Source organism: Crinia signifera, chromosome 2 (assembly GCF_055691185.1).
Source record: "Crinia signifera chromosome 2, ASM5569118v1, whole genome shotgun sequence".
NCBI classification, from domain to species: Eukaryota; Metazoa; Chordata; class Amphibia; order Anura; family Myobatrachidae; genus Crinia; species Crinia signifera.
Genome location: NC_139218.1, coordinates 323,203,896 through 323,230,931, shown reverse-complemented (window position 1 = coordinate 323,230,931; position 27,036 = coordinate 323,203,896). Strand labels below are relative to the sequence as shown.

Below are 27,036 nucleotides of genomic sequence, written 5' to 3'. Positions count from 1 at the left end.
GTTAATTTATCCTATTCCAGTTAATAATTCAGCACATATCTGAAAGTTTTATAGAAATCACAAGTTTGGATTAACATCTTTCAGACATGTTTTATATAAAATTGGTGGCATTTTAGGTTAACCTGGTTTTGCATGTTAGTATTTAAAGCTATGGAATATAGCAACCCATCCTTTGCTTTGTCATCTTATAGGAACCTATACCATCCGCTCTGTGCAGCCATACACAAAGAAGGAGCTATCCTATATCCCCCTCACTGAGATCATCCGAAACTACCAAATGCTAGCTGAGCAGAACATCCCAGAGAACCCACTTAAATATCTATATCCCAACATCCCGAAGGAGGAGGCGTTCGGACCATACTATGAGCAGGGAAGTGAAAGTGAGTCCATCTGCTTGTTTTTGCATGATGTTTGCAAGGAATCCAGTATGTTTGTGATGTGTAAAAACTTGACTGTTCACTACATATTGGGGGTTATTCAGACCTGATTGCTGGGATGCTAACTTGCAGAGCCCTGCGATCAGGTAATTGCCGCTCAGACAGAGTAAAATCCTGCCCTGTGCGAGCCTGCACATTGATGCGCAAGGCTTGTGAAAGTATCGCAACCCTGCGATTAGCAGCAGATCATATGCAGGCCGCTCACAATAGACTGATTTCTCTCCCCTTCGGAAATAAAATTGTGTCTGGACTGACTTTTATTTCCGTCTTAGTCCGCTGAAAAGGGGGTGGGCGCTGTAGTCATGTGATGTAAGCCGCCCCTCCTCAGCAGGCATCGGTCCACCTAAGTTTTCAGGGGATCGCCCAGCATTTTCATGGGGGCGCCCTGCTTTGGGCCGATGTCCGCCCCCTCTTCTCCCCTACCTGTGCAAACGCCTCAGAGTGTGATACACACTGAAGGCGCAAATACGTGTATGCGCAGACCCCCACCGTCAGAACAGGGACGAATTCGGCCCCGTCCAATCAGTGCTGAATCACCCCCATTGTTCAGGAATTGTTTGAGGAACAAAGAGTTCAAGGTGCTGACATGGCCTCCAAATTCCCCTGATCTCAATCTGTCTGAGCATCTGATATGTGCAGGAAGAACAAGTACTTACCGGATCTGCTGCTAATGTATCGGTGCCTGAGAGGTCTTGTGTAGTCCATGCCTTGCTGGATGAAAGCTGTTCTGATGGCACGAGCGGGGGATCAACAGCACATTAGGCAGGTGGTTTTAATGTTATATCTATTATTATATAATGATTACAGTGCAGGTAAGCGGTTATTACATAACATTTGCAGTGAGACACAAAGCAGTGCACGAGAGTTCTGCATTGGCTTCTTTTGGCTCCATGGTCCTCATTCTGATGGGTTCGCTACGTTGCGAATTCGCAACGGCAACCGATGTTTACTGCCTGTGCATAATCGCAGGCCTCCACTGCAGGTGCCCTCAGAGACTTGATAAAAGAAAAAAAGTAGCGCTTACCAATGAGGAATTACAATAAAAATATATTTAATGTACATACATGTACCAATAAAATAAAAAAATTACACAAACATAATGAATGATAAAAAACTCTCATGTGTGGCCCTTTGTGCCACTGTGTGGATGTTAGTATATATTGGTTTGGATCCGCTCCTATTATGCCGCCTGATAATGTCCCAATTTGGAACGATGCAGTTCTTAAAAGGGAATAGTTTTCCACTGGATTCAAAAATACGTTTAATATTTACCACTGCGGGTCCCCTTGGAGTCTTGTATCCATTTAGGATTGCATGACAAGCTTTGATCTCCGTTGGGTAGGTAGGTGGAACTTTCTCCGCTTTAGGAATCACGATGGCTTGTGGAAAGAGATGTATTTTTTCCCAAATAGGCAATTCTCCAAAATGTGAGGAGATAGGGACGGCTGGTTGGATCCAAAAAGTGCACGTGCAACAATGGCAGTTGGGGGCCTTGAGAGTAGCAGCTGTCCAACGCGTTTCACTGCCTCTAGGGGCAGCTTTTCCAAGGATAGACTTGCATAGTCTCTGTGGCGTTCGCAGTGGGGCGGGGAGGGGGCATGCAGGAGGAGGGTATGCGTTTCTTGGGCGTACCTATGAAAACACTGAGTGCGCCCAGGAAAATGTTAAGCATCCCCATGCTAACAGGGGATGCTACCGGCCTCCCATGGGCGGGTAGCTGACATCCGGTGACATTAGCTGCCCGTCCTGTTCAGGGCGCCGCTAATCTAAGACATCAGGGAGTGACTTAGATTAGCGAGCGCTACAGAAATCATTCGATGGCCGGTGACCATCAAATGATCTTGCCAATGGATGTTTATGCACAACATCCATTCGTAGTGCTGCGGGGACATTCTGCGCCCAGCCAGTCGGGTGGTGTTAGTTGGCTCGCAAAGCAGTGAAATATCGCTGCTTTGTGAATCAACCAGAATCAGGGCCCATATCTGTTTGGCAAACAACTGATGTACAGAAATAATTATTTGTATTTTAATGTCATTCAATATTTTCTACAGCTCTCTTTTAAGAAGTTTTTGTTTATATGAGGTATATCTATTAAGTGAAATCATATCTAACTGCGTCTGGTAAATCTCACAGACCTGGAGAAGTCTTTGACTGTCACCTGGTTTTTTTCAGGAACATCGGAGTATAAGAAGTATATAAAGCAAAAATTGATTATGGTTTCTGAAAGGTAAGACAACCATTGTGTGAATGGATTGTGTACGAAATCCCGGCAGTCACCATCTCAACGGTCAGGGTGCCGATAAGTACAGTATCTCAGCGGACGATGGTGCATCCTATTTGCAGCGTTTTGTGAATTAGATGCATTTTTAATGGCAAAAGTCGCAAAAAACCCCCAAAACAACAACTCACATGGCGCTCAAACATTATGTGTAACACCACTTGTAGCGCATGGAGGATAGATGTATGTGGACACATCTGAATTCTCAGCTGAGAATAGCTGAGTAGAGTACAGTAGTTTTGGTTCATTAGGTGAACAGTAAAAAGGTCGACGCAAGAAAAGTTTGATATAAAATGGTTGACGCATGCAAAGGTCAACATGAGTTTCTGAGGTGTCAATTTTTATATTGTAGCACATTGACCCAATAAGTGAACCAGTCGCCATGCTTTGGGCTCTTTTACTGTTCTCTGTCTTAGTCCACATGGATGGTAATGTATGAAAAAAAAAAATAATGTCGACCTACTGCATGTCCACTGGTTGACCTAAAGTCAAGATACCTTATTCAGCACGTCACCTCAGACTATGCTTTTTACATTAGAATAAAAAAGGAGGAGTCACACGTTAATGTTTAATTGTTCCTTTGGCATAAATACATTACTGCTTCACAGCACTGATGTCATATGTTCAATTCCCACCATTACCCTAACTGTGTGGAGTTTGTATATTCTACCCATGCTTGTGTAGGTTTTTCTGGGTACTCCGGTTTCTTTGCACAGTCTAAATATACTGGTACAGATGGAGCAGCTCTCAACGGAGCTGCTTGTGGCGATATAATCGCCATTACCCGTGCCAGCCGATGGACCCCGTTCCATCGGAGCAGAGTATGTCCTAAGACATACACTGAGAGGAGGTAGCTTTAGAGGAAATGTTATAAAAAAAATGACTTTGCAGAAAGTGTAGTGAATAAGTGGAATAGACTCCCCTCAGAGGTGGTAGAGGCTAAGACAGTAGGGCAATTTAAATATGCTTGGGCATATGAAAATCCTTACAAAGAACTAAGAATCAAAAAGGCTTGAGGTTACCTAAGGCTGGTTTCACACACTCCGGTTTTGACCGGACGGCAAAAAGCCGGACACACTTTGTCCGGCTTTTTGCCTGACAGTTGTCTCTTTCACATGCACCAGCTCCGTGAGCCAGTGCTGTGTAAATTTGAGGGTAGAATCTGAAGTGACGTCAGTTTGGGGGCGGTGGAGAGCTAAAACTGGACACCAAATGACCGGTGTGTGTGAAAGGCCCCCATCGCCCTTAGCACACACTGACCTGTGAGGACGGGACGGCCACGGCACGGCAGCCGGACACTGCAGAGGTAAGATCCGGCTGCTACCCGGCAGCTGTTCCGTGACCGTCCCGTGTGAATGGACACATAGCTGTCCATTAACCACTGCAGGGACGGCACGGCTTTTAAGCCATGCGGGATTTCACCGTCCGGCAGGAGCCGGACAGTGTGAAACCAGCCTAAAAGATTAAAAATGGGATGACTAGATGTGGTTCTTATCTGCCAACCAATTCTCTGTTTCTATGTTGCATATTACTATGCTTCTGAAATGATGATGTGTGCCGATATGGCACTAAACACAGCTAGATTATTGCCAGCTCGCTATTGGTGTGAAATCTGCCAGTTTTGCACTAATAATCTTAAAAAGACCTCTTGAGCTTTCTGGTGCATCACTCTGGCTGACCTTCTCTCTCTCTATATTGCACCATAAACAATACAACTTGCTGGCCTTCCAGTTGTTAGTTGTTTTTACAATAGGCCCAAAGAATCTGTATTACATTAATTGGGTACTATTATGACACTTAATGCTATGTTCTTGAGTGTGATTCCCATTAATGACCAGTATGTGTGGAGTTTGCATGTATAAAACATATTTGTTCAGGTTTCCTCCCACAAAGTCAAAAATACATTGGTAGGTTATTTGGCTTCTGACAAAAATGTACCCAAGGGTATTGTATGTCCACAAACTCCAGTGAATGATTACTTAGGAGGGTATCATGTGCTACATAATATCTGCCGTCATGCAAATGTTGATTGATTGAGATGTCTGTCTATTCTGTTTTATTATTTATTCAAAATATTAAGAGTGTTTGTTTTCTGGATTATTATTGGATTCATAGACGCATATTAACACATTTGACATAAGCCTTTCTATTATGCGCTGCTGGGTCAAAATACTGACATGGACAAAATACCGACATTTAAAATCCCGACAGGGTCAAAATCCCGACATTAAAAATATGTCAAATATATCAAGGGCTTTAACAAGGTACAGGTGGGAGACATTCTTCACAGGAAGAGGAGCAACAGAATACGAGGACATGCACTGACACTAGAGGGAGGAAGATTCAGGGGAAATGTGAGGAAGAATTACTTCACAGAAAGAGTAGTAGATAAGTGGAATAGCCTCCCATCAGAGGTGGTAAAGGCAAATACATTAGTACAATTTAAACATGCTTGGGATAGGCATATTGATATCCTTACAACAAAATAAGGATCAAATATGGTTTGAGGTAACATGTTTAAAAAAGGGGCAGACTAGATGGGCCAAGTGGTTCTTATCTGCCGTCAAATTCTATGTTTCTATGTTAATTAATCATTATGCTTTTTTTTATATATATAATTTACCTCCACTTTTTTTATTTGCAGGAGCGAGGAGGACTGCCAGATTAGTATGTCAGGAACACCCCTGTATAACGCAGACCAGGCTTTATATGACTATGACCCTGAAGGTCTCCAGAATAATCTCGGAGACAGAGAGCTCTTTGATGGTGAGATTGTGACCAGTACTACATCTCAATGCATAGAATATACATCATAGGCAGTAGGTGAATAATATCTACAATTACAATAGGCTGGAGAATGCCATCACTAGATTCCCTAATAGGTTGTGATCTTTCCTGGATGGGCTTCCTTCATGCTGTGGGGTGGGGTCGGGATCATTAGGTTGACATGCATTGGGGCAACCACTGAAAGTCGACAGGCCTAGGGTCAACGCATGATAAAGGTTGACATTGGGAAAGTCGGCAGTCAAAAGGTCAACCTTTTTACTTTTTTTTTTGTCCCGACTGTCGACACGGACACAGAAAAAGTGCATTGCGTCCCCTCGCCATGATTTGGGCGCACTATTATATTCTCCCTCCATGCCCTAGTGGATGGTAGGGCATGAAATATCGCCTGTCGGCACATGTCTGCTCAAAAAAACATGAAAAACCCCATGTTGACCTTTTGACAATCGACCTACTGCTTGTGTCAACACTTTACCCCTGTAGACCTTAACCATGATGACCTTTTTCATGCGTCAACCTTCTGTGGTCGACCCAGTGCATGTCGACCTAATGACTGTATACCGTATGGAGGAAGCCATCATGGGACTAGTACGGTATTCTAGCTTGAAGGAAGGAGCGTGAGGATGGCTTCCTCTCTATTTCAGTGCTCTCTGTGGGAAATGGATCTTGCTGACAACAAGGCACATAAAGGAGGCAGCAGGTCTATTTGTAGTCGTGTCTGGCAGTTGCTGACATGTTTTTCTAGCAGTTCACAGTCACTAAAGGTGCCCACAGACGCATCAATTATCAAATGCGTTTTGTACTTTTTAAGCACAAATTGCATCTTATGTACAATTATTGGATGGTGGTTATGGGCTTGTGCGATGCGATAAGCCCGATATTGTATGTCTAAAAAAGTACGTGCTGCACGTACTTTTTAGACCACATCTGAAATTTAACATTACAAACCTGGGTTCATCACATGCATCCAAGTGCACATCTCATAGCAAGCTGGAAGAAAAATTGTATAGAACCATTGTACAGTCAAAAACGCATAGCACAGTACAATTGTAGCGTCTGTGGGCACCTTAACATTGCAGATTTTCCAATAAAAATGTGCAGGAAAATCTGCATTGTAGCTGGTGACCACTCCGGGGATGGGGAGACGCACCAAAGCCCACCCAGAGCTGCCAGACCTTACCGGCCCAGTCTCACTGGTAGTTGGTGTGGCTCCACTATTTGAGTTCTGGACTGTGCTGCAGCCCCAACTCTGGAGCCACCATTTACAGATGAAAGGAAATGCAGGTGCACCCTCTGAGCACAAAATACATTGATAGTCAGAACAATTATAATAAACCTGCAATTTAACATGGAGTAAAATTGAGGTTCTTAGCATAATTTTTGTCTAAAAGTATGGGTCCACCTACCACAGTCTGGAGACCTGATCAGGTGGGTCACTAACATTGCTAAGGTTCAAGTCGAGAACGTGTGATGCTCTGGGCGAGCACAATCCAACCGCCTGAAGTTATCACACTACTGAGAAGTAGCAGTTTTAAGTGCTAAAAGTGTCACATGTACAGTAGAACGTGTTACAATGGGTGACTTATGGCCTTACATTTATTTACATTACATTACTTTGCTCAGTGCGGGACTTAAAGTCTTCTTCTTAATTATTCGGTACTCTTTACCTAGAACGGCGCCCATCGTGGCCATCTCGGGCATTGAATGCACTAAAAAATCGGGTGCGATGCGACCGACGCGATGCCCGCGATTTCCCATAGGGAACAATGTTAAATGTCTCAATTGACCCGATTTTCCTGTTCAATGCCTCAATTGACCCGATTTTTCCATAGGAAACAATGTTAAATGGGCCACAGAGGCCAAATAGGCACCCTGAAGTGTGAAATGGCCACCCCAATTGTTAACGCCACCCCACGATCAACGTCAACCCGAAGCGTTGCGAGCGCAGCGGTACGCGTCCTACGACCTTTTCATACCCCCACTATCCACGTCGGCGTGGAGTTGAGAATAGAAAGTGTGGCGAGCCCGAATCGTGGCGAGCCCCGCGAGGGGACGCGGATACCTTCACAGGTATCCGCGTCCCCTCGCGGGCTTCACAGCTGTCCGTGTACCCTCGCGGGGCTCGCCACGCTTCGGGTTGACGTTGATCGTGGGGTGGCGTTAACAATTGTGGGGGCCATTTCACACTTCAGGGTGCCTATTTGGCCTCTGTGGGCCATTTAACATTGTTTCCTATGGAAAAATCGGGTCAATTGAGACATTTAACATTGTTCCCTATGGGAAATCGCGGGCATCGCGTCGGTCGCATCGGACCCGATTTTTTTAGTGCATTCAATGCCCGCGATTTTTTACTAACGAGGCTTACGATCAAAATCGTGGGCGCCGTTCTAAATAAAGAGTACCAATTATTCTTATTATTTATATGGCTCCACATGGTACTCGCAGTGCCCAATCACAGAGTATATAGAATATGCAAAACAGGGACTTACAATTTAATACAACAGAAGACAAGTACAGGCTACATAAACGTAGGTGCATCAACAGAGGACACAAGAGAAAGTATCAGGGTGGCAGAACACCACAGGATTTGGTGCCATCAAAGATACATTAAGGGTTCTGCTCCTAAGAGCTTACATTTCTTTACATTACTTTGCTCAGTGTGGGACTTGCCAGCTCTACTTTTAGGAAGCTGCCTGGGGCTAATAATTCTAGGGGGGCTGAGTTTGACTATGATGAAATTAAGGATGATTCTCATAGAGAAGGTGCCACCTCCACAATTTCACCTGAGGTTCTGGAAAACCATAGAAACATAGAAGGGGCTGTGTGCAGAGAGCCGGGCAGGGAAGGCAGCGAGGGGACCAGAGAACCGGGTATGTAAAGCCGGGCAGCGGGCACATGTAGAAGGCGGAGGGAGCCGGGTAGCGTAGGGGAAGAAAAAAAAAACCTATACAAATGCATGGGCAGTCAGTGATTGGCTGAGAGCTCTCTCAACCAATCGCTGATTGACTAAGAGAGCTCTAAGCCAATCACTGGCTGCCCATTCATTTGTATGACTTTTTTTTTCTATGTTCGCCTGCTGCCCGGCTTCCCCTATGCAACCTGGCTCCAACTCCCTCCACCTTCTATGTGCGCCCACTGCCTGTATTCACATACCCGGCTCTCTGGTCCCCTCGCTGCATTCACTGCCTACTGCCCCTGCCTGCATCCAGGCTGCCCATATGATTTACCAAATCTTATGTGCAGCCCGTCGAACCTCCCGACTCTGACCCAATGTGCACAGGACCACGCATCAGGTCGGAAGGGGTGTCTGCACATGCGATTTGGCCCGATTTTGCGGCCCGATCCACTTGAATCGGGTGAATTCTGTCCCAAATCGTATATTGGGACTTAGGCAGTAACTTACAGCTACAGATGGGGCAGGTCCCATCTTTGCAGGGGATGGCGACGCCAGCCGCCATCCCCTGCCAGCGCCATAGCTATAGCGAGAAGGGGACGCGCGCGCGTCCCCTTCCGATGGCGCTTCCCCCAGGTCACCGCCGGCTTGTGAGGCCGCAAGCGGATTGCCAGCGCTGACGTTCTGGCGATTCGCCAGCAAAGAAGAGGCCTGCCCCATCTGTATTACATTACTCTGCTCCGTGTGGGACTTAGGAAGTGACTTACATCTATTACATTACTCTGCTCCGTGTGGGACTTAGGGAGTAACTAACATCCATTACATTACTCTGCTCCGTGTGGGACTTAGGGAGTAACTAACATCCATTACATTACTCTGCTCCGTGTGGGACTTAGGGAGTAACTAACATCCATTACATTACTCTGCTCCATGTGGGACTTAGGGAGTAACTAACATCCATTACATTACTATGCTCCATGTGGGACTTAGGGAGTAACTAACATCCATTACATTACTATGCTCCGTGTGGGACTTAGGGAGTAACTTACATCCATTACATTACTCTGCTCCGTGTGGGACTTAGGGAGTAACTAACATCCATTACATTACTCTGCTCTGTGTGGGACTTAGGGAGTAACTTACATCCATTACATTACTCTGCTCCGTGTGGGACTTAGGGAGTAACTTGCATCTATTACATTACTCTGCTCCGTGTGGGACTTAGGGAGTAACTTACATCTATTACATTACTCTGCTCCGTGTGGGACTTAGGGAGTAACTTACATCTATTACATTACTCTGCTCCGTGTGGGACTTAGGGAGTAACTTGCATCTATTACATTACTTGCTCCGTGTGGGACTTAGGGAGTAACTTGCATCTATTACATTACTTGCTCCGTGTGGGACTTAGGGTCTTACGTACATTTATTTTCTCCATCTAGAAATTCATATGGAAAAGCTTCTGATAAATCCAAATATTGATCCTTTCTTCTCAAGCCCTTCCAGAGATTATCATGAACTGTCCATGGATTCTTTTGTCAACTTGCAATGACCAGTAGGACACAGCTGGAACCTTCTTCACCAGATCCACTATTGTATGAATGGAAGCATCTCCTGCTCTCATGTCCTTTATACATACCGAGTTGTGGAAATATGCACATCGTATATGCCCTACAGTCTTTTGTCTGGAGTCTGAATGTATCATTTGAGCTTTACAATTGAATATATACAATGTACAATAGGGTATGTGAAATTTATAGTTATCAAAGACCTGTAACTAGTAGAAAAGTCATCAGAAGAAAGGCATGGATGGAATTATCAAAGATGAAATTCATCTGCCCTACTAATATATATGGGAATACAGTGTGGCACTAACACTACCCAGATATAGTTATAGTTCTACCTGTACAGAGAACAACAGTCATAGGTAGTGTGGTCACAGCCTCGGGAAACCAGCGTAAGCTGAATTAGCTGAAGCAAGTACTATTGTGGTCTCCCTGGACAATGAAGATTTCCCAGCAATAGGGGAATCGCACTGTAGTAGTGGTAAATTGGACCAGCAAGTTACAGGATACATTCCATTGGTTCCTTTAATGTAAGACCTTAAAGACTGACCCTAAGGATTACATATAAACACAATTTACTTAATTTGATATATTTTTCTAAATTACTCCATAACATTTTTTTGTCCTTGGGGTGCAATGACAAAATTTCTGATAGTAGGGAGCTGTGATGCAGAAAAGTTTGGGAACCATTGCAATAAGTGTTTTTCATTGGCTGCAAATCACTGAATCTTTCGGGAACCATGGTGACTTTACAGTATCAGCCGTGTCAACATAAGTAAAGTGAACTATTACATGGCAGCTCAGTAGTTTGAGTTGGTGAATTGTCTTCAGCTTGGGGCATTTTCTGAAATGCTGAATTGGGTTGTACAGGTTGAGTATCCCTTATCCAAAATGCTCGGGACCAGAAGAATTTTGGATAACAAATTATTCTGTATTTTGGAATATTTTTATATTTGAATGAGGTATCTTTGTTATCGGAGGTATCTGTTGTACAAACACATGAAATACACACATATTTTATTTGTGCATGAAACAAGGTTTCAAAACATAAAAACAAAGTTTGTGTACAATCTCAGGTACTGAATTTGAATGCCAACCAATCATGTCCTTGTACATATTTAGTGTCCGTTATGTTATTTCCCCAGTAGTGCCAGTTACAGATGTAACCATTAGATTTTTAGCAAAAAATATAAATAAAAGTATATTCGGGAGACTATGGTTTTCGGAATATTTGGATAAGGGATACTCAACCTGTACTGCCTTAACCCCCCATGTCTGCAGTAAAATAGATTTATGGTGTGTACACACTGGGTGATATTTTGAGCAATTTGTTCAGTTTCGCCCTTCTGAACAATATCATTCAAAATATTGTCCAGTCTGTATGCAATGAACAATGTGCAATGAACATGGGTCGTTAATAAGGGTTTCTGAAAGTACGGCTCAATTTTGGCTATGTCTTTCACAAAAAGCTCCATATTACAGTTCAGTGTGTATGCAGAATGTCGTTGGTCTAGGACACTGGAAAAGTTATGGGAAATTGTTCAACAATATCTTTCACTGAACACATAGTCTAGTGCAGGCTTGGCCAACCTTTGTCTCTCCAGCTGTTGTCAAACCACATGTCCCAGCATGCCTTGCTACAGTTTTGCCTTTAGGGAATGTTAAAACTGTGGTAAAGCATACTGGGATGTGTAGTTTCACAACAGCTGGAGCCACGCCTGGTCTAGTGTGTATGAGCCTTTAGCTTTGCTTGCAACATTCAATGTCACACAAATATAAGTGTTTGACTTTATATGGAGTATTCCAATATGTACCGTATGTAAGACAGTATGTAGATAACAGAAATGCACTGATTCTGGTAATACATATGCATGAAATGCACTGATTCTAGTAGTACATATCAGTGGCTCTAATGGGGTTGATGTAGGGTGCATTGTGAACACATAAGGCTGATATTCCCACAGTGCAGATCTGTGACCGCACCATTCCTATTATTATTATTATTATTTGTCAATGTGCTTTATAGTTGGGTACAAAACCGTAATGACAGAAACAGGGCCCTGCTCACATGTGGAAGAAACCTGTCCAAAATCTAATGGATCTCCACAGCCACGATGCTCTGCATAGCCAGCCGCTCTCCTTACATGTGCATGACGTGCCTTCTTTCTATGTTCAATCGCCCAATTACCGTCCATTTGCTCGCATTCAGGGAAAATGTGACTTACCTGTTATTACCCATTGTTGTTTTATTACCAACTAGTAAAGCACATGGTAAATCGCTGGTGCTGTATGCAATTAATTATTAACCCTTTGAGTGCCAACGTTGCTGTGCGAGATTTGCAAAATACCCGCTAAAAAGCGGCACTGGTGTCACTGGCCCTCCGGAATATTGCTATACTATGTCCATAGTCCTTAGGGATCGAAAGCCGTGTGATCAGCATGCAGCTTTAGAATTGGGATCATTCATTAGTATTAAGTCCTCCCCTCCTTGATGCTCATATTCAGGCTTAACTAAGTAATGGTTTATGCTGATATCTGTGCGCCGCAAATGGCCGGGAATCAGCGCTGGAGACCCCTTAGCATTTTTGGGGATAGCACCAGCGGTTCCACCACCCCCGCATTTATTTATAAACACACCCTGGCAGTGGTGTAGCTAGGTGCTACTGTGCCCAGAGCACGGGCATGTTTTGCACCCCCCCCCCCTCCGATTTGTAGTAGGCGGTGCTCTTGCATGGCAAAAAGGGGGCACGGCCTAACATTATACCACACACCGTAATGCTCCCTACACATTTCAGCAAACTTTGTAATACCCATTATACATAAAGCCACATGCCGTTATACCATTGCCACTGTTGATGAACACATTTCCCCATACACATATGGGACCCTTCACCTCCCCACAGAATGTGTTAATAAACATGAAATATCCACATGGCAGAGTCCCACCCTCATATTGGGAGGGTGTAGTCTGACTTCTGCTTGTTGCGTTTCTGGAGGCAAGCAGAAAAAACCTGGGGCGTAACTAGAACTTCACAGGCCCCATAGCAAAATACTAAAAGCCCCGCCCCCCCCCACATAGGGAGAAAGGGGGGGATGCTCTTACATCCACGCCCCCCTTACCGCCGCCCATCGCCGGCTATATAAGACACTGTAACAGAATCTGCTGTGCTATATAAGAAACTGTAACGGAATCTGCTGCGCTATATAAGACTCTGTAACGGAATCTGCTGCTTGGGAAGGCTGATGACGCTACTGCAGCCAGCCTTGTGTGAGATATGGTCGTATTTTGGACATGTTTTTTAGATGCATGTAACATGATTTGGAGACAGATTGAATGTGGGGAAGAAAGGACAGTTCAGAGCCGAGGATGAACCCTAAGCAACGAGCTTGTGGGGTAGGGTAGATTGTCGAGTTGTCAACAGTGATGGAGATATCAGGATGGTAACTGTACTTAGTTGGCGGGAATATAAGTAATTCTGTTTTGGAAATACAGGTCGAGTATCCCGTATCCGAATATCCGTTATCCGAATTATTCCGAAATACGGACATTCCAGAAAGTGAAAAAAATATTTTTTTTTGCTAAAAACTCACTGGGGACATATGTAACAGCATCACTGGGGACATGATATGTAACTGGCACTGTATATGTGCAAGACAATGATTGCTTGGCATTCAAATTCAGTGCTGAGATAGTACACACATTTTGTTTCACATTTTGAAACCTTGTTTTTTGAACAATTAAAATATGTTTGTGTGTATTTTATGTGGTAATAAAATATATTTGTGTGTATATTATGTGTTTATACAGCATAAATGCAAGATACTTCAAAATACATCATTGAAATATTAAAATATTCCGAAATACGGAATAATCCGTTATCCAAAATTCTCCTGGTCCCGAGCATTTTGGATACGGGATACTCAACCTGTATTGAGTTTGAGTTGGCGAGAAGACATCCAAAATGAGATGGCAGAGAGATATTCAGAGACTCGGCCCAAAACCACTGGTGAGAACTCTGGGGTTGATAGATTTGAGTATCGTCCACATACAAGTGATACTGAAATCCGAAAGAGCTGATTAGTTTGCCAAGCGAGGAAGTATAGATGGAGAAAAGCAGAGGACCTAAGACTGAGCCTTGCGGAACTAAACTAAATAGGAGGTAGTCTCAGAGAAGCGAACACTGAAAGAGCGATCAGATAGGTAAGATGTGAACCAGGAAATGGCTGTATCATTAAGACCTAGGGAGTGTAGTTTTTGTAAAAGAAGAGTGTGATCCACAGTGTCAAACGCAGCAGAAAGATCTAGAAGAATAAGTAGTGAGCAATGGCCTTTAGACTTCCAACAGTGCAGGTATTAAGGACATCCAGGTTTCTGCACAGATGGTTCACATTAACTCAGGTACTAATTAAGTCACACTTGAATTGAGGACCAAGGTTGAGAATGCCTGCGATAGATCTTTGGTGCAGCACCAAGGATCTATTGCTCGGATGCATCGTAGACCATGCCACACATCAGATGAGACACTTATTTTCATCAGATTTGTAGGCCAGGTCCATTGGAGTTGGATGAAACAGGTCCAAACCAGTCTATTCGAAAGGGGTCAATATTACTCTTACATTTATCTTTGTAGTACTGGTGGTGAGGTTTGGATGCTTTGTCACATCCATAGGGTTACTGTCAGGGTTGCCAAATCGGGTCCCCCGGCCGGCCCCCCAGAAAGGGGGGCAACCCTCCTGCATTTCCATCCATCACCTGGGACCCCCCTCCCGGCGGGGGTGTCCGCGGGTCAAATGACGCGATCGCGTCATTTTAGCCCCGCCCCCCGCAGTGCAATGACTGAAATACTGACATTGCACTGCCGGGGCTAAAATGACAAGTTTGCTATAGCCACACTCCCAATAGAGCAACCCGTCCATTGCTCCGCCCCCGGACCGCCCCTTCCCCTCCCGGCGATGGCCACGCCCCCCTACTTCAGTGAGCTGGCTGCCCTGCCCAGCATAGAAGTCGGCAAGTATGGTTACTGTATGTGGATGAAGTTTTAAATGTTACCACTTTGATGGCAATGTTCAGTGTTACAGAAATAGCTACAGTAACCACAAAAAAAAAAAAAAAATTGTGTAGATGTACATAAAACATGTAACTCTTTGTAGGATTTGATTTTCTTTTTATTTTTTTTTAGTGAGGGTTGACTTCCTGGCCTAAACATTCTTATTAGTAGTAACATTTGCAGTCACTGATCCTATACTCTCTCTTGCAATTAATTTTCTGTGGCTTTTTTTTCAAACTGGCAGTCTTTGTACAATCATGACAGAAATATTTTTTCTGCCCAGAACACTTTTATCATTTGACTGTAGTCCCACATAGTCTAGGTGGTACCACATTTTGCAGCTTGAACGTTCAACCATCATATCTTTTTCTTTGTGAATTTTGCATATACGGAATGTAGTCATTTTTTTTTTTTTTTTTAACGATCTGAAGGGTCTTCTTTTTTTGGACATGGTCATTTCTTATGCTTCTATGCACTTCAGTAAATTATGTCTCATCTCCCTTTGCACAAATTGAATATCATTTAAATTAGTGCCAGAGACACTGGGTGAGATTTAATAGGATAAGAGATTCAGAAAGTGAGAGATTTTGTGAGAAATCTCCAGTTTTTTTAAAGCGGCAATCATTTACACTGCAAAATCAGTTTGATTTTGCAGTGTAAATGATTGCCGCTTTTAAAAAACTGGAGATTTCTCACAAAATCTCATTTTCTGAATCTCTTATCCTATTAAATCTCACCCACTGCCTTTGCTACTGAAAATAAGCCACAGTCATTGCAGCCAATTTTTTTCTGACAACACTTGAAAGTTACATCAAGTATTGAGTATTCACCTGAAAACAGTGGTGCATACATTTTAGTAATTTGTTCTTTCAGTTTATCTGTGATGTGAAATGGCTTTATTGAGTCATAAATATTGAGCACACATTTTGAACTATGTGACACCACCCAAATGGTGGATCTGTATGACACAATCAACATCAATACTAGAAATACAATTCTGTGGCTCTAGCAGGGTGTCACAAATCCCAACCACTGAAGGAAATTTTATAGAAATGAGTTGCTGACAAGCGTTGATGATATTATCATCCAGCCAATCACCATTGGTTATTACATCTCTATCACTGTACGTTAGTCTAAAAGCATAAATTTTAGCCCAGGTTTCATCTTTGCTTGGAATTTGTTCCAAACATCCTGCCTCAGCATTTCTGCCTTTTCACCAACCCTCTGTGACGCAGGTTGTTTTGGCTTTCCATAGATACGTTTAAGTAGTGGGTCATATTTGTCCAAAATATTTTTTTATTTTTTGGGGTGTCTCAATTAACGGCAAACCACATTCTATAGGAATCTGTAAATTTGCAGTTTCGAGTAAACCCTTCAGGGAGCAGATTAGTGTTTCAATATTAGATACACTGTATCAGTAAGCTCTTTTACAGTTTTGGTATAAGACCGAATCAATGCTGTTCTCTTGGTTACTCTGCAAGGAGGTAACTCCTCAAAGTTCTTCAATTCTGATGTTGTAGATGTTTGTAGGACTGTCCTTTGGTATTTTAACTTGAAAAGAGCCAATTTCCGGATTTATAATAGTAATGTCTGATTCATCAAGGTTGCTGGTCATTTTTTCCATGACTTTTTTAACAAAATCCTTCGTCCGGTTTTGTAGAAACTGTGGAACATCTTCCCTGTATTTTCTGTAATATTGCGAGCATTTCAAATTGAACTCCACGTACCTATTAAAAAAAAATGTGTTTAATAATTTAAAAAATAAATAAATAGTATATACCATGGAAAACAGCTAACATCTGCTCTGGGGTAACCTTTTGTTGATGCACCCACTGAGACAGAAATCCAGGACCACCGTTGAGCGCACACCTGCCGTGTATGCAGTGAGTTCACCTGTATTTTGATTGATGATGTGGGGTGGGGTTTTGATTATATATATATATATATATATATATATATATCCGTGTGCATGTGGGTGGCACTCCAGTAAAAACGACTCAGGAATCAGACATAGTGAACCAACGTTTCAAATGTATTCAAACATTTTTCATCAGGTTGTGATGAAATACAAAACCCAGATACTTTAAACTATCGATTAGTGAAAAACAAGCCCTTGAGTCTCTGAAAAATAATACCAATATTGTCATACGTCCCGCCGATAAGGGCGGGGCGATCGTCCTACAAGATTGGACCCATTATGACTGAGATTCAGAGACAATTAAATGATTACCATACGTACACTCATCTTAGACAAAATCCCACCAAAACCACTGAGATACTGGTGGATGATTTACTGACCATTGGACTAAATGCAGGTTGGATTGACAAGAAAACCATCCTACTGTATATTTAACTGTTGATTATCCTGTTGTTCCTATCATTTATACCTTGCCCAAGATCAAACAAACAAAGCTCTGAAAAACCAGTTGCTAGACACTTTTTAGCAATGGACCATCAAGTTTCCACTTTACGATAGATGCTCATCGATCACTTCCCAAAGGACCCTAGAGGGGGCAATCTTGAACTCAAATTAAAAAAACTTGAAGCTAGATGGATTGCCAGGCTCAACACAATTGACCCCAAAGGACTAAATGAATATAACCATTTGGCGCATATTCCTGCAATAATGCCAAACATTTAAGAAGATTCGTTGCAAAAATACCTTTCTCTATAATATATAGTAATACTATATGTGACTCCTACGGATTGTGTGGGATAAATGTTTTTTCAATATTAGATCATAGTTATGCAATGTTAGGTTGCCTTCAGGTCAGAGTTTTAAACACTCTGGTCTACAGTATTATATAGATTGGTGTGTGTGTGTGTGTGTGTTTTTCTCCAATCTTTAATGATACAGTTTACAATATAATTGTTCATTCATACAACAGGTAATGAAACAAATAAGTATCAGATCATCATTCACCTGTATTTCTGGCATCCATTTTTTTGAGAACCATTGCTTCAAAGCATTGTTAGTTTTCCAGATTACACTTTCTTCTAAAGTACGAATAGCCATACCGTGCTCCTCCATGTTTGTGGCACATGCTATATTGCGAAGCATTTTCAAAATCACTTTACGTGAACTGAGTGCACAGTGATCTTTTTTTGTTCAACCATTCGACCCAAGCTTTCTCACGGTGGAAATCACACAGTAAAATGTTGGTATCTAAAAAGAAGAACATTTTAATAAAATGTGATCAATCAAAAACAAATGCAATGCCATAATTAAATAGCGAAGTTTGCAATGCACGGTTTTAAATGTAATATTGATCAATAAATAAAATATATATATATATATTACATCTGTATCTATTTTAACACTTAAATAGAGGATGTTTATAGCATTTTATTCAAAAATTTTAAACCTGTATTATCACCAACTCTATGACTATACAAAACATTTTTGACTACTTTTGCAACATGTTATCTTAAAAGCTCATAGTAGCCATCTTATATAGCAGGGCTGGGCAACACCGTCCCTCCAGATGTTGATGAACTACACATCCCAGCATGCCTTGCATCAGTTTCAGCATGGCCACATAGCAAAACTAATGCAAAGCATCCTGGGATGTGTAGTTCATCAACATCTGGAGGGCCTGTGTTGCCCAGCCCTGTTATATAGAGACCCAGCCTTTAATATATAATACCTCCACATCTAAAGATTTTTTTTTTATAGTCACAAAGAAAATGTTCAACTGACAATTACCTATAAAAATGATGCATTATTAGTGACACTGGGGCAGATGTATTATAGCAGCGCATATCGCACAGCTATAATACTTCCTACTTTTCCTCATTAACAAGGCAAAGCAGGAGGAGAGACCAACAAGGTGCATTATCTTGTCTGACTAAGCGGGGGCGCTAACTCCCCCCTCCGGCGATGTCCCCTCCTGGAGATAGCGCATCAGTTTACACTGATGCGCCGTCTCCTTCCCCCCCGGCCGGCTGGACTGGGCATGCGTGGGATCTCGATTCTCACGTGAGATCCCCAGCACAGCCCAGAGCCAACAGCAGGGACAGCGCCAGCCTACTGCTTGTGAAGCCAAAACCAGCATCGGGCAGAATGGTCAGCGATGCTGACCGTTCATACATTCGGCCTATTATCATTTAGATAGCAGCGCCAATATGGATAGGGGCGCATAGCACCCCTGTCCTTTACCGCACGATGGCTCCTTAATAAATCGGGGAGAAGCGGTATGAGTGCACATAACTTGTGCCGATACCCCTTCTTCCCCATAACGACACATTGCAAGCCAGAACAGACCTAGCTAATTTAATTCTGTAGAAAAACTTAGTATTAATGTGACATGTAATAGGAAGGAAAAGAGCAGCAGAGAGAAGGGTAGGGCGTAGTAGAGAAGGACAATTTTTATATAGTCATTACTATATATAATAAACTGTATATAAAATTAATGACAAACCTTCAAACAAATCTCTTATAGCATTGATCTCTTCCTGACAGAAATCCACCAAGAAACAATTTGGTTTCCATGATGGGTTCCAGGTTTTGAAAAATTGTAAGGATACAAGCTGATGTTTCCTGCTGGGTTACAAATGCACCAACTACTGCATAGCCAACATTTGTCCTCACACATAGGAAAAAGAGTAGTAGTGCATATCGGGTGGTACGGTATGTTGCATCCAATAAGGTTATTTGGTTGCCATACTTTTCTAGCATCTTTTTCTGTCACTCTGTTTGATAGCATAACAGAAATGTATTATTATCAGCCACATCATCTGTAGCTGTAGTTGGTCTACAATACACGTTCATTTTTGGATTTTTCTGCTGCCATTGATTCAAAATATTTAATAGATTGTCTTGGTCTATTGCTGAATTCCGTCCGGCATATTTTGCTTTGTGCATTATATTAAGGATATCTTTTCTGTTGGGGTAAAACCTTCTTCTTAATTCTGGTGGAGGACTAACACCTGGAAATAATTATTTGGACACAAATTAATTCAAATGTCGCATCATTTCACTAATATTGCGTACACCAGGGGTTCCCAATCTTTTTTGAATCACGGCACCCTAGAGTATCAGAATTTTTCCACGGCACCCCTAGGCCCAAAAAACTATATATAAAATTAAGTAGATTGTGTTTATATGTGCTTCTTAGGGTCAGTTATGTGTTTAAAGTGCATGATTTGCTTCTGTGTGTACACATATTTTATGATTGGCAGCCACCAGCACTGGTTTTGTCCATAAATAATGATCATGAATAATATGATTTGGTACTGGTCCACCAACCCGTGGCACCCCTGCAAGTGTCCCGAGGCACACCAGGGAGCCACGGCACACAGTTTGGGAACCACTGGCGTACACCATCATGGTGCAAACTAATCATTTTCTTCTCTATTCTGATGTCTACTTTTTCTTGCAAGTCTGCCATCTGTTAATGAAAATGTATATCATAATTAATTACACACAACAAGAATGTGTAAAATATATGTAGGCACTCATCTGTATAATAAAATTGTAAACAGAAAAGTAACCAGAACATAACAGTGCAATTCTCAGCCATAATGGGGGTTATTCTAATTTGTTCAGTCTCTTGTGTGCATGTGCAGATGCAAGGTGAGAGTAGGCACAGCCAGAGCCAGAATAAGGTCTAAATGGGTCTGGAGCTGAAAATGATCAAGGGCCTATTATGTGCAATAATAGGGGTTGTGGCCAGCACCCAATAATGTGGGTGGCGTGACCAGTGTTCTGTTTGCTTCGGGCTCGGTGGCTTGCTGCGCTCGCCACACTTTATAAAATCAACTCGACATGGATAGTGGGGGTTTGAGCATACTAACTATAGTGGGCGCCCAACTAATATATAAGTACCAAGTGAAAAATATAAGCCTAGTGCAACTATTGCTGGAATATGGCTACACTGTGAGCAGCTCTCTCTGCACAATTTTATAACTGGAGGATTGCGGAGTATTAGAGGGGCGGAGCCAATCTGTTTTAAAACATTTTTGGTTGCCTAGACCCCAGTATTCCCTGCTGTAAACCCTGAATGAGACGTCAGTGTCACCTGCCAGATGATAAAGAAAACGTATTATCGAGCAACCAAGTTGCCACTTGGTTAATCTGTTCTGCTGTAGCACCACCCTGAACAGCCCATGAGGAACCAACAGACCGAGTGGAATAAGCTCTCACCCCCGCTGGAACTGGGAGAAAAGAGCCCATGTAATCCTGCCGAATGACAGAGTGAAGCCAGCGAGCAATAGTTTGTTTCATTGCAAACCAACCACGATTGTGGAACCCTTAAGGTGCCCATACACGCTGCGATGCACGCTCCCATGGGTATCCCATCACACAATACAAAAAGTATGTGCTGCACATACTTTTTGTACTGGCCGCGGAATGCATCGCAGCGCATGAAATCGCATGCGATCCGACGCAGCACATAATGCACGGCTGCTATCACAGCGTGTATGGGCACCTTTACAGAACAAAAAAACAGTTCCCAGACCTCAGAAAGACCTGAGCAATCATCTCTTGGTTTATTTGGAACAGAGACACCACTTTGGGAAGGTGACAAAGCTGGGTTCTGAGGACCACCCTATGCAGGTGAAAAATTTAAAATGAAGAGCTGCAGGAAAGAGCAGATAAATCAGAACCCACCGAGCCAAAAGGTATGGCCAGTCTTTCACGTAAGTCAAGGGAGATCCACTGAACATATTCATTTAAAGGGTGGACACTGAAAAGCCTAAAGGATCAAGGAAAGGTCCCACGGAGCCACCGGAGGTACAAAAAGCGGTTGAATGTGAAAGACACCCTGAATGAAAGTACAATCATCCGTCAATAAAGCAAGCTTCCTGTGAAACAGGATAGACAAAGCAGAAATGTGGATTTTCAGAGAGGAAAGACACAGGCCTGCTTCTAATTCTTTCTGCAGGAAAGGCAGTATCTGAGAGCTTAAAACCCCTACAACACTAGGAAAAGTACACCCTCCAAATTCTGTAGTGCGCCTGGAGCATGCTATGGATAACTTTGTAGGCAAACCCCCCCCTGGCTCTCAACAGGGAGGTCAACAGCCACTCCGTCAAAGCTGGAGGTACAGGTGCTCTGATGAGTAGGTTGATACACAGAATGATGCGGATCATAAGTCCAACAGAAAAGACCTTGGAGTGACACATACCAGACCCACCTTGCCCAATCTGGGACCACGAAGATTACCATTACCCCTTCCAGCTTTTAAATTGCAAATGACCCACAGAAGCAATGAGATTGTAGGGAACATATACATCAGCTGTCAGGTTCCCCGGGACTGAAAAGGCATTCCCTATGCAGGCTCCCAGCTCCCTGGTCCGAGACGCGTACAAGGTGACCTTGAAATTGTGGCAAGATGCCACTTCTGGCATGCCCCACTTCTGAAACCGCATCGGGAATGCCTCCAGATGGAGTGACCATTTGCCAGCCTGAAGGGTCTGATGGTTTAGAAAGTGTGCCTCCCAATTGAGAACTCCAGGTATGAAGATGGCTGATAAAGGATGGAATGTTTTTCTCTGCACACTGGAATATGCAGTTGGTTTTTGCCATAGCTGACCGACTGCACTTGACGCCTTGATGGGATACATACGTGATCGTTGTGGCATCTGACTGCACCTACACTGGGTGGCCACGGAGCAACTGTCCTGCCAGACAGAGCTGTGAAGACTGCCCTCAAAAGGAGAAATGGAAAGGAGATCCTGAATGCAGGACTATAGGGTCCTGTGTCTGTCGACCGGTAGGAATACGGTGTTAGACAGAATAGATGCAGCATAGACTGTGCGAGAACCATCGTAGACTTGGGCCATTGGATGTTCCAGCTGTGAGCCTGTAACATCTCTACTACCTTGGTCAAATATTCCTTGAGCACCTCTGTGGACTGTGCAATAATCAGCAGGTTGTCCAGATTTTCCATAATCAGCAGGTTGTCCAGATTTTCCAGTATCCTGATACCCTGTCGTCGAAGACACCCCCCCCCCCCTCACCTTTGTGAAAACACTAGGAGCAGTGGAGACCAAATGGGAGTGCTTGAAATTAAAAATGCCGTTCCTTAGCAGTTAACCTTAGGAAACACTGATGTTCTGGACAGATAGACAAATGCAGATACACATCCTGGATGCCATAAAGTCCCCCAGTTCAAATTATATAAAAATAGAGCTAGGTGGTCAACGTGGTAAGCTGAGGGTGTAGCCTTTTTAGACCATGTTGATAACCCAGGTGTCATTTGTGATTTCCCGCCAAAAACGGCAACAGCAAACCTCCCAATCTGGAGGGCCACAGGTGGAGGCTGTCTCATTCAATCGGAGGACTTGTATCCTTAGAGTTCAGTTATCTGGTAGACAAGGGCTGCTTGTGGCCTTTGGCTTGGAAGGTCTAGTGAGTGGCGGCTGAGATTTAGAGAAACTGACCCCCACCCTGGGTCCGAAAGGTAGTGGTATGGGCTAGTGCGCAAGAAATTAAGGGCAGAAAGACCATCTTAGAGGCCTCCACAATTGTATCTAGCACAGAACCAAAAAGGACAGATCCATAAGGCAGTGATAAGGACCTTTCAGAGTTCAAGTCTGCCTTCTAGGACTGGAGCCACCATGATCTTCTATCCCCAACAGTAGAGACAGAAACCTGTGAAGCCAGAGTGCCCGAATCAATGGCGCTTCACCTATTATGATGTCTGTTGAATGTTATCCACTATAAGCAATTCTTCCCGATGAGTAAATGCAGAAAGACCTTCAGAAAGGGCATCTGGACAATCTTCTATTGCCTTTGCAACCTAATCTGTGGACAGAGCTGGCCTAGAGATCGCTCCCGCATGACAATAGATCAGCTTTAAAAAGTTCTCAAGCTTATCAGCCGTGTCCTTAAGGGAGGCCGTACTAGGAATTGGGAGTGGACAATATGACTAAATGAGCCACACATGCATCCACTGGGAGAGTAGTCTCCTACTTAGCCTTATCCTACACAGGAAAGACAAGATGGGGGGGAAGAGTGAATAAATCACTCAGTAGCGCTGGCTGATTGTACCGGGGGATCTAAGATAACATCCAATATCTAATTTATAATTCAAAGTATGGCTGCTGCCACCTTATCAGAGAGATTGTGTTTCTCTGTGAAGCCAAATAAAACAAAAATGTGTGGAGACAATGAATCCCCACTAGATGGCGCTGCCACACTTAACAAGTTTCCACAATAAAGGTGGCCATACACACGCAGATTTATCTTCAGATCTGGCTGGTTGGAACAAAAACCTGGTTATGGATGAGAGCAAATGACAGTTGACCATTTGCTTGGAAATGCTGGAACACTGACAAACTGTCACTCATCCATAACCATGTTTTTGTTCCAACCAGCCAGATCTGAAGATAAATCTTACTAGTGTATGGGCACCTTAAGACTCTGTTAGAGATATAAATTGCTTTTTAAATACTTTTAGTTTAATAAAAAAACCATGGTATATAAGATCAATAAATGCACATTTTTACATATAAATAATTACACTCAAATAAGACATACTAGACATACAACACAGAACATATAAGGTAGCTTAAACACGGGCTGGCTATGAGGCTTAGGCTGCATGTGTATTTTTCATGAGACAATAAAGCTTTTGAGCAAATATTTACCAGTCCACATGGATTGTCACTCTTTAATCGGCTGGGTATGGATACCAGGTCCTATATCTGAGCAAGGACTGCTTTATGTTTCCACAATGGATGTCCACTCCCTTGTAAATATTTGCTCAAAAGCTTTATTGTCTCATGAAAAATATACATGCAGCCTAAGCCTCATAGCCAGCCCGTGTTTAAGCTACCTTATATGTTCTGTGTTGTATGTCATATATATATATATATATATATATATATATATATATATATATATTTAAAAAGCAATTTATATCTCTAAAGGTGCCCACAGACGCATCAATTATCGAATGCGTTTTGTACTTTTTAAGCACAAATTGCATCTTATGTACAATTATTGGATGGTGTTAATAGGCTTGTGCGATGCTGTATGTCTAAAATTGTATGTCTAAAAAAGTACGTGCTGCACATACTTTTTAGACTACATCTGAAATTTAACATTACAAACATGGGTTCATCACATCACATCGCATGCATCCAAGTGCACATTGCATCGCAAGCTGGAAGAAAAATTGTATAGAACCATTGTACAGACAAAAACGCATAGCACAGTACAATTGTAGCGTCTGTGGGCACCTTAACAGAGTCTTATTGTGAAAACTTGTTAAGTGTGGCAGCGCCATCTAGTGGGGATTCATTGTCTCCACACATTTTTGTTTTACTATCCTACACAGGGAGTGGGTAAAGAGTGGGAAGGTGTTTAGGAAGACAAAATTTATGGTTAGAGGGTATTCTTAACCTCTGTCAACATTTCCTCAAGTTGATCCAACTTTGGAAAATAGGTAATAGACTTTTCTAGCTCTTAAAAATAGGATCCCTTGACTTAGGAGGCTGTTCAGACTCTTCCATAGTCAAAACTTCACTAACTGCCTTGACAAGTGACTCCACGTTAATACAAGGTGTGCATCCTGTAGTAGAGGAAACTTCCACATCTGAAGAGACTCAGCCAGTTTCCTCTAAGTCTGACCCAGACTGTGAATCTGAGGTGGAACCGCCCCTATGTACAGTCCCCCTTTTAACAGTCTTACCCTGCAAAGTGTGCTGTTAACTTACTTATGGGGGTTCCAACAAAGGGGGAGCCAATCCGTAATCTGCCACAGATGGTACCACAGACTGCTGTGGTGTGCAGAAGATAATGAGTCACCTGTGTCAGGGACACAGACTAAGCCGGCTTCTGAGAGGAGGCTGAGGGGTACTTCTGCACTGTGAAGCAGCTTGCACATAAGCCATCCTGAACCTGATCCTGAGGGGAAAAACCTGCAAAAGCCATTCATGACAGTAAGACTGGAGACCCTGTCGCCTTTATAAGACTTGCCTCTAGAAGACATAATGCAGGATCTGTGTACACTACAGTTATTCAGTCACATAAACTAGTACAGTGCAGGCAAAAGAACCACAGTATAATTACCAAATGTTAAAGGCAGAGTGAAACAGCCATTGCAAACACAAAGTACCTACAACAATGCAGAGCAATGGGGCAATAGGCTCAACTAACCAAGCCAGAGGCTGGTAGGAGAAAACTCGTGTGACCTGAACTGAAATGGAGGGAAGGCACATGGGGGACAGCAACCCAGGCTCTCTGGTCACGTGCTACAGACTAAAGGACTGGGCAACAATGGTCACTCTTCATCTGAGAGGGAGGAGGAAGCCAGCGGCAGAAAGCCTCATGGAGGAAACAAGCCACTGACCGGGGATGATCCAACAGGCAGAGCCCCCCTCCCTCTACTTACAAAGATCCCCAGGGAAAATGGCCTCCAGTGCATTGCCAGTAGAGCAGTGGGATCCGGAAGCTACCAGGCGTCACCGCTACTGACGCTGCGCAACCATTGCCTGCTTTCATAGGTGGTCCAGCACAGCCTAGCAGTCCCAGAACAGTTTGGGTTTAGGCTATGGGGAGGAGGGAGGGTTATTCAGTGGCTACTTAAGGCTCTAAGGGGAGGCCTTTGGGATGAACTTACTGAACGGCTGCATATAGCCTTCTGACCATTGGCCACCCGTATATATAGCATTATATGGTCTGCCTCTTATAAATAATGAGCCAAACACAGTAAATAATGAGCCAAATAGAAAACAGAATGTTTAAATTATTTAAAAATACTTTTATTGTAAAATTATACCTTAAGTTCACTTATATCTGATTCATAGACTTGTTGGATCTCTGAAACAATTTTAAAATCCATGTTTCCAGTCCAGTCTCTGTTGTGTGATACTGGTGCCAACCATCAAGAATTTCAATATAAATCTACAATAGAGAGAAAAAAAACAGATGTTTTACCTGTTAAATCTCTTTCAAGGGCAACAAGAAACACAGGGCGACACTGGGGTGAAGGGTTTGTATTCCAAACAGGCTAAACCTTTCTCTACCGAGCAGCCCAGAATTCTCCTCCCCCTATGCCCTGCCTCCACCCTAGGCAGC

At 43.0% G+C, this 27,036-nt stretch overlaps 1 protein-coding gene and 1 long non-coding RNA gene across 2 annotated transcripts in view; one reads left to right on the top strand and one right to left on the bottom strand.

The window, feature by feature from the left end:
* The window catches only part of LOC146057693 (signal transducer and activator of transcription 1-alpha/beta-like), a 74,024-nt gene extending 58,926 nt beyond the window's left edge, over positions 1 to 15,098 (top strand). The window contains exons 21-24 of the mRNA XM_083169220.1: positions 192 to 380; positions 2,610 to 2,664; positions 5,360 to 5,481; positions 9,835 to 15,098. Of these exons, the coding sequence (XP_083025346.1) occupies positions 192 to 380; positions 2,610 to 2,664; positions 5,360 to 5,481; positions 9,835 to 9,944 (476 nt within the window). The 3' untranslated portion in view covers positions 9,945 to 15,098. The remainder of the gene's footprint in view (positions 1 to 191; positions 381 to 2,609; positions 2,665 to 5,359; positions 5,482 to 9,834) is intronic.
* Positions 15,099 to 15,711: 613 nt separating this feature from the next.
* The window catches only part of LOC146057692 (uncharacterized), a 35,063-nt gene continuing 23,738 nt past the window's right edge, over positions 15,712 to 27,036 (bottom strand). Inside the window, exons 2-4 of the long non-coding RNA XR_014469765.1 lie at positions 26,738 to 26,862; positions 17,929 to 18,171; positions 15,712 to 16,732 (exon numbers count right to left, since the gene is read on the bottom strand). This is a non-coding gene — a long non-coding RNA (uncharacterized LOC146057692). The remainder of the gene's footprint in view (positions 16,733 to 17,928; positions 18,172 to 26,737; positions 26,863 to 27,036) is intronic.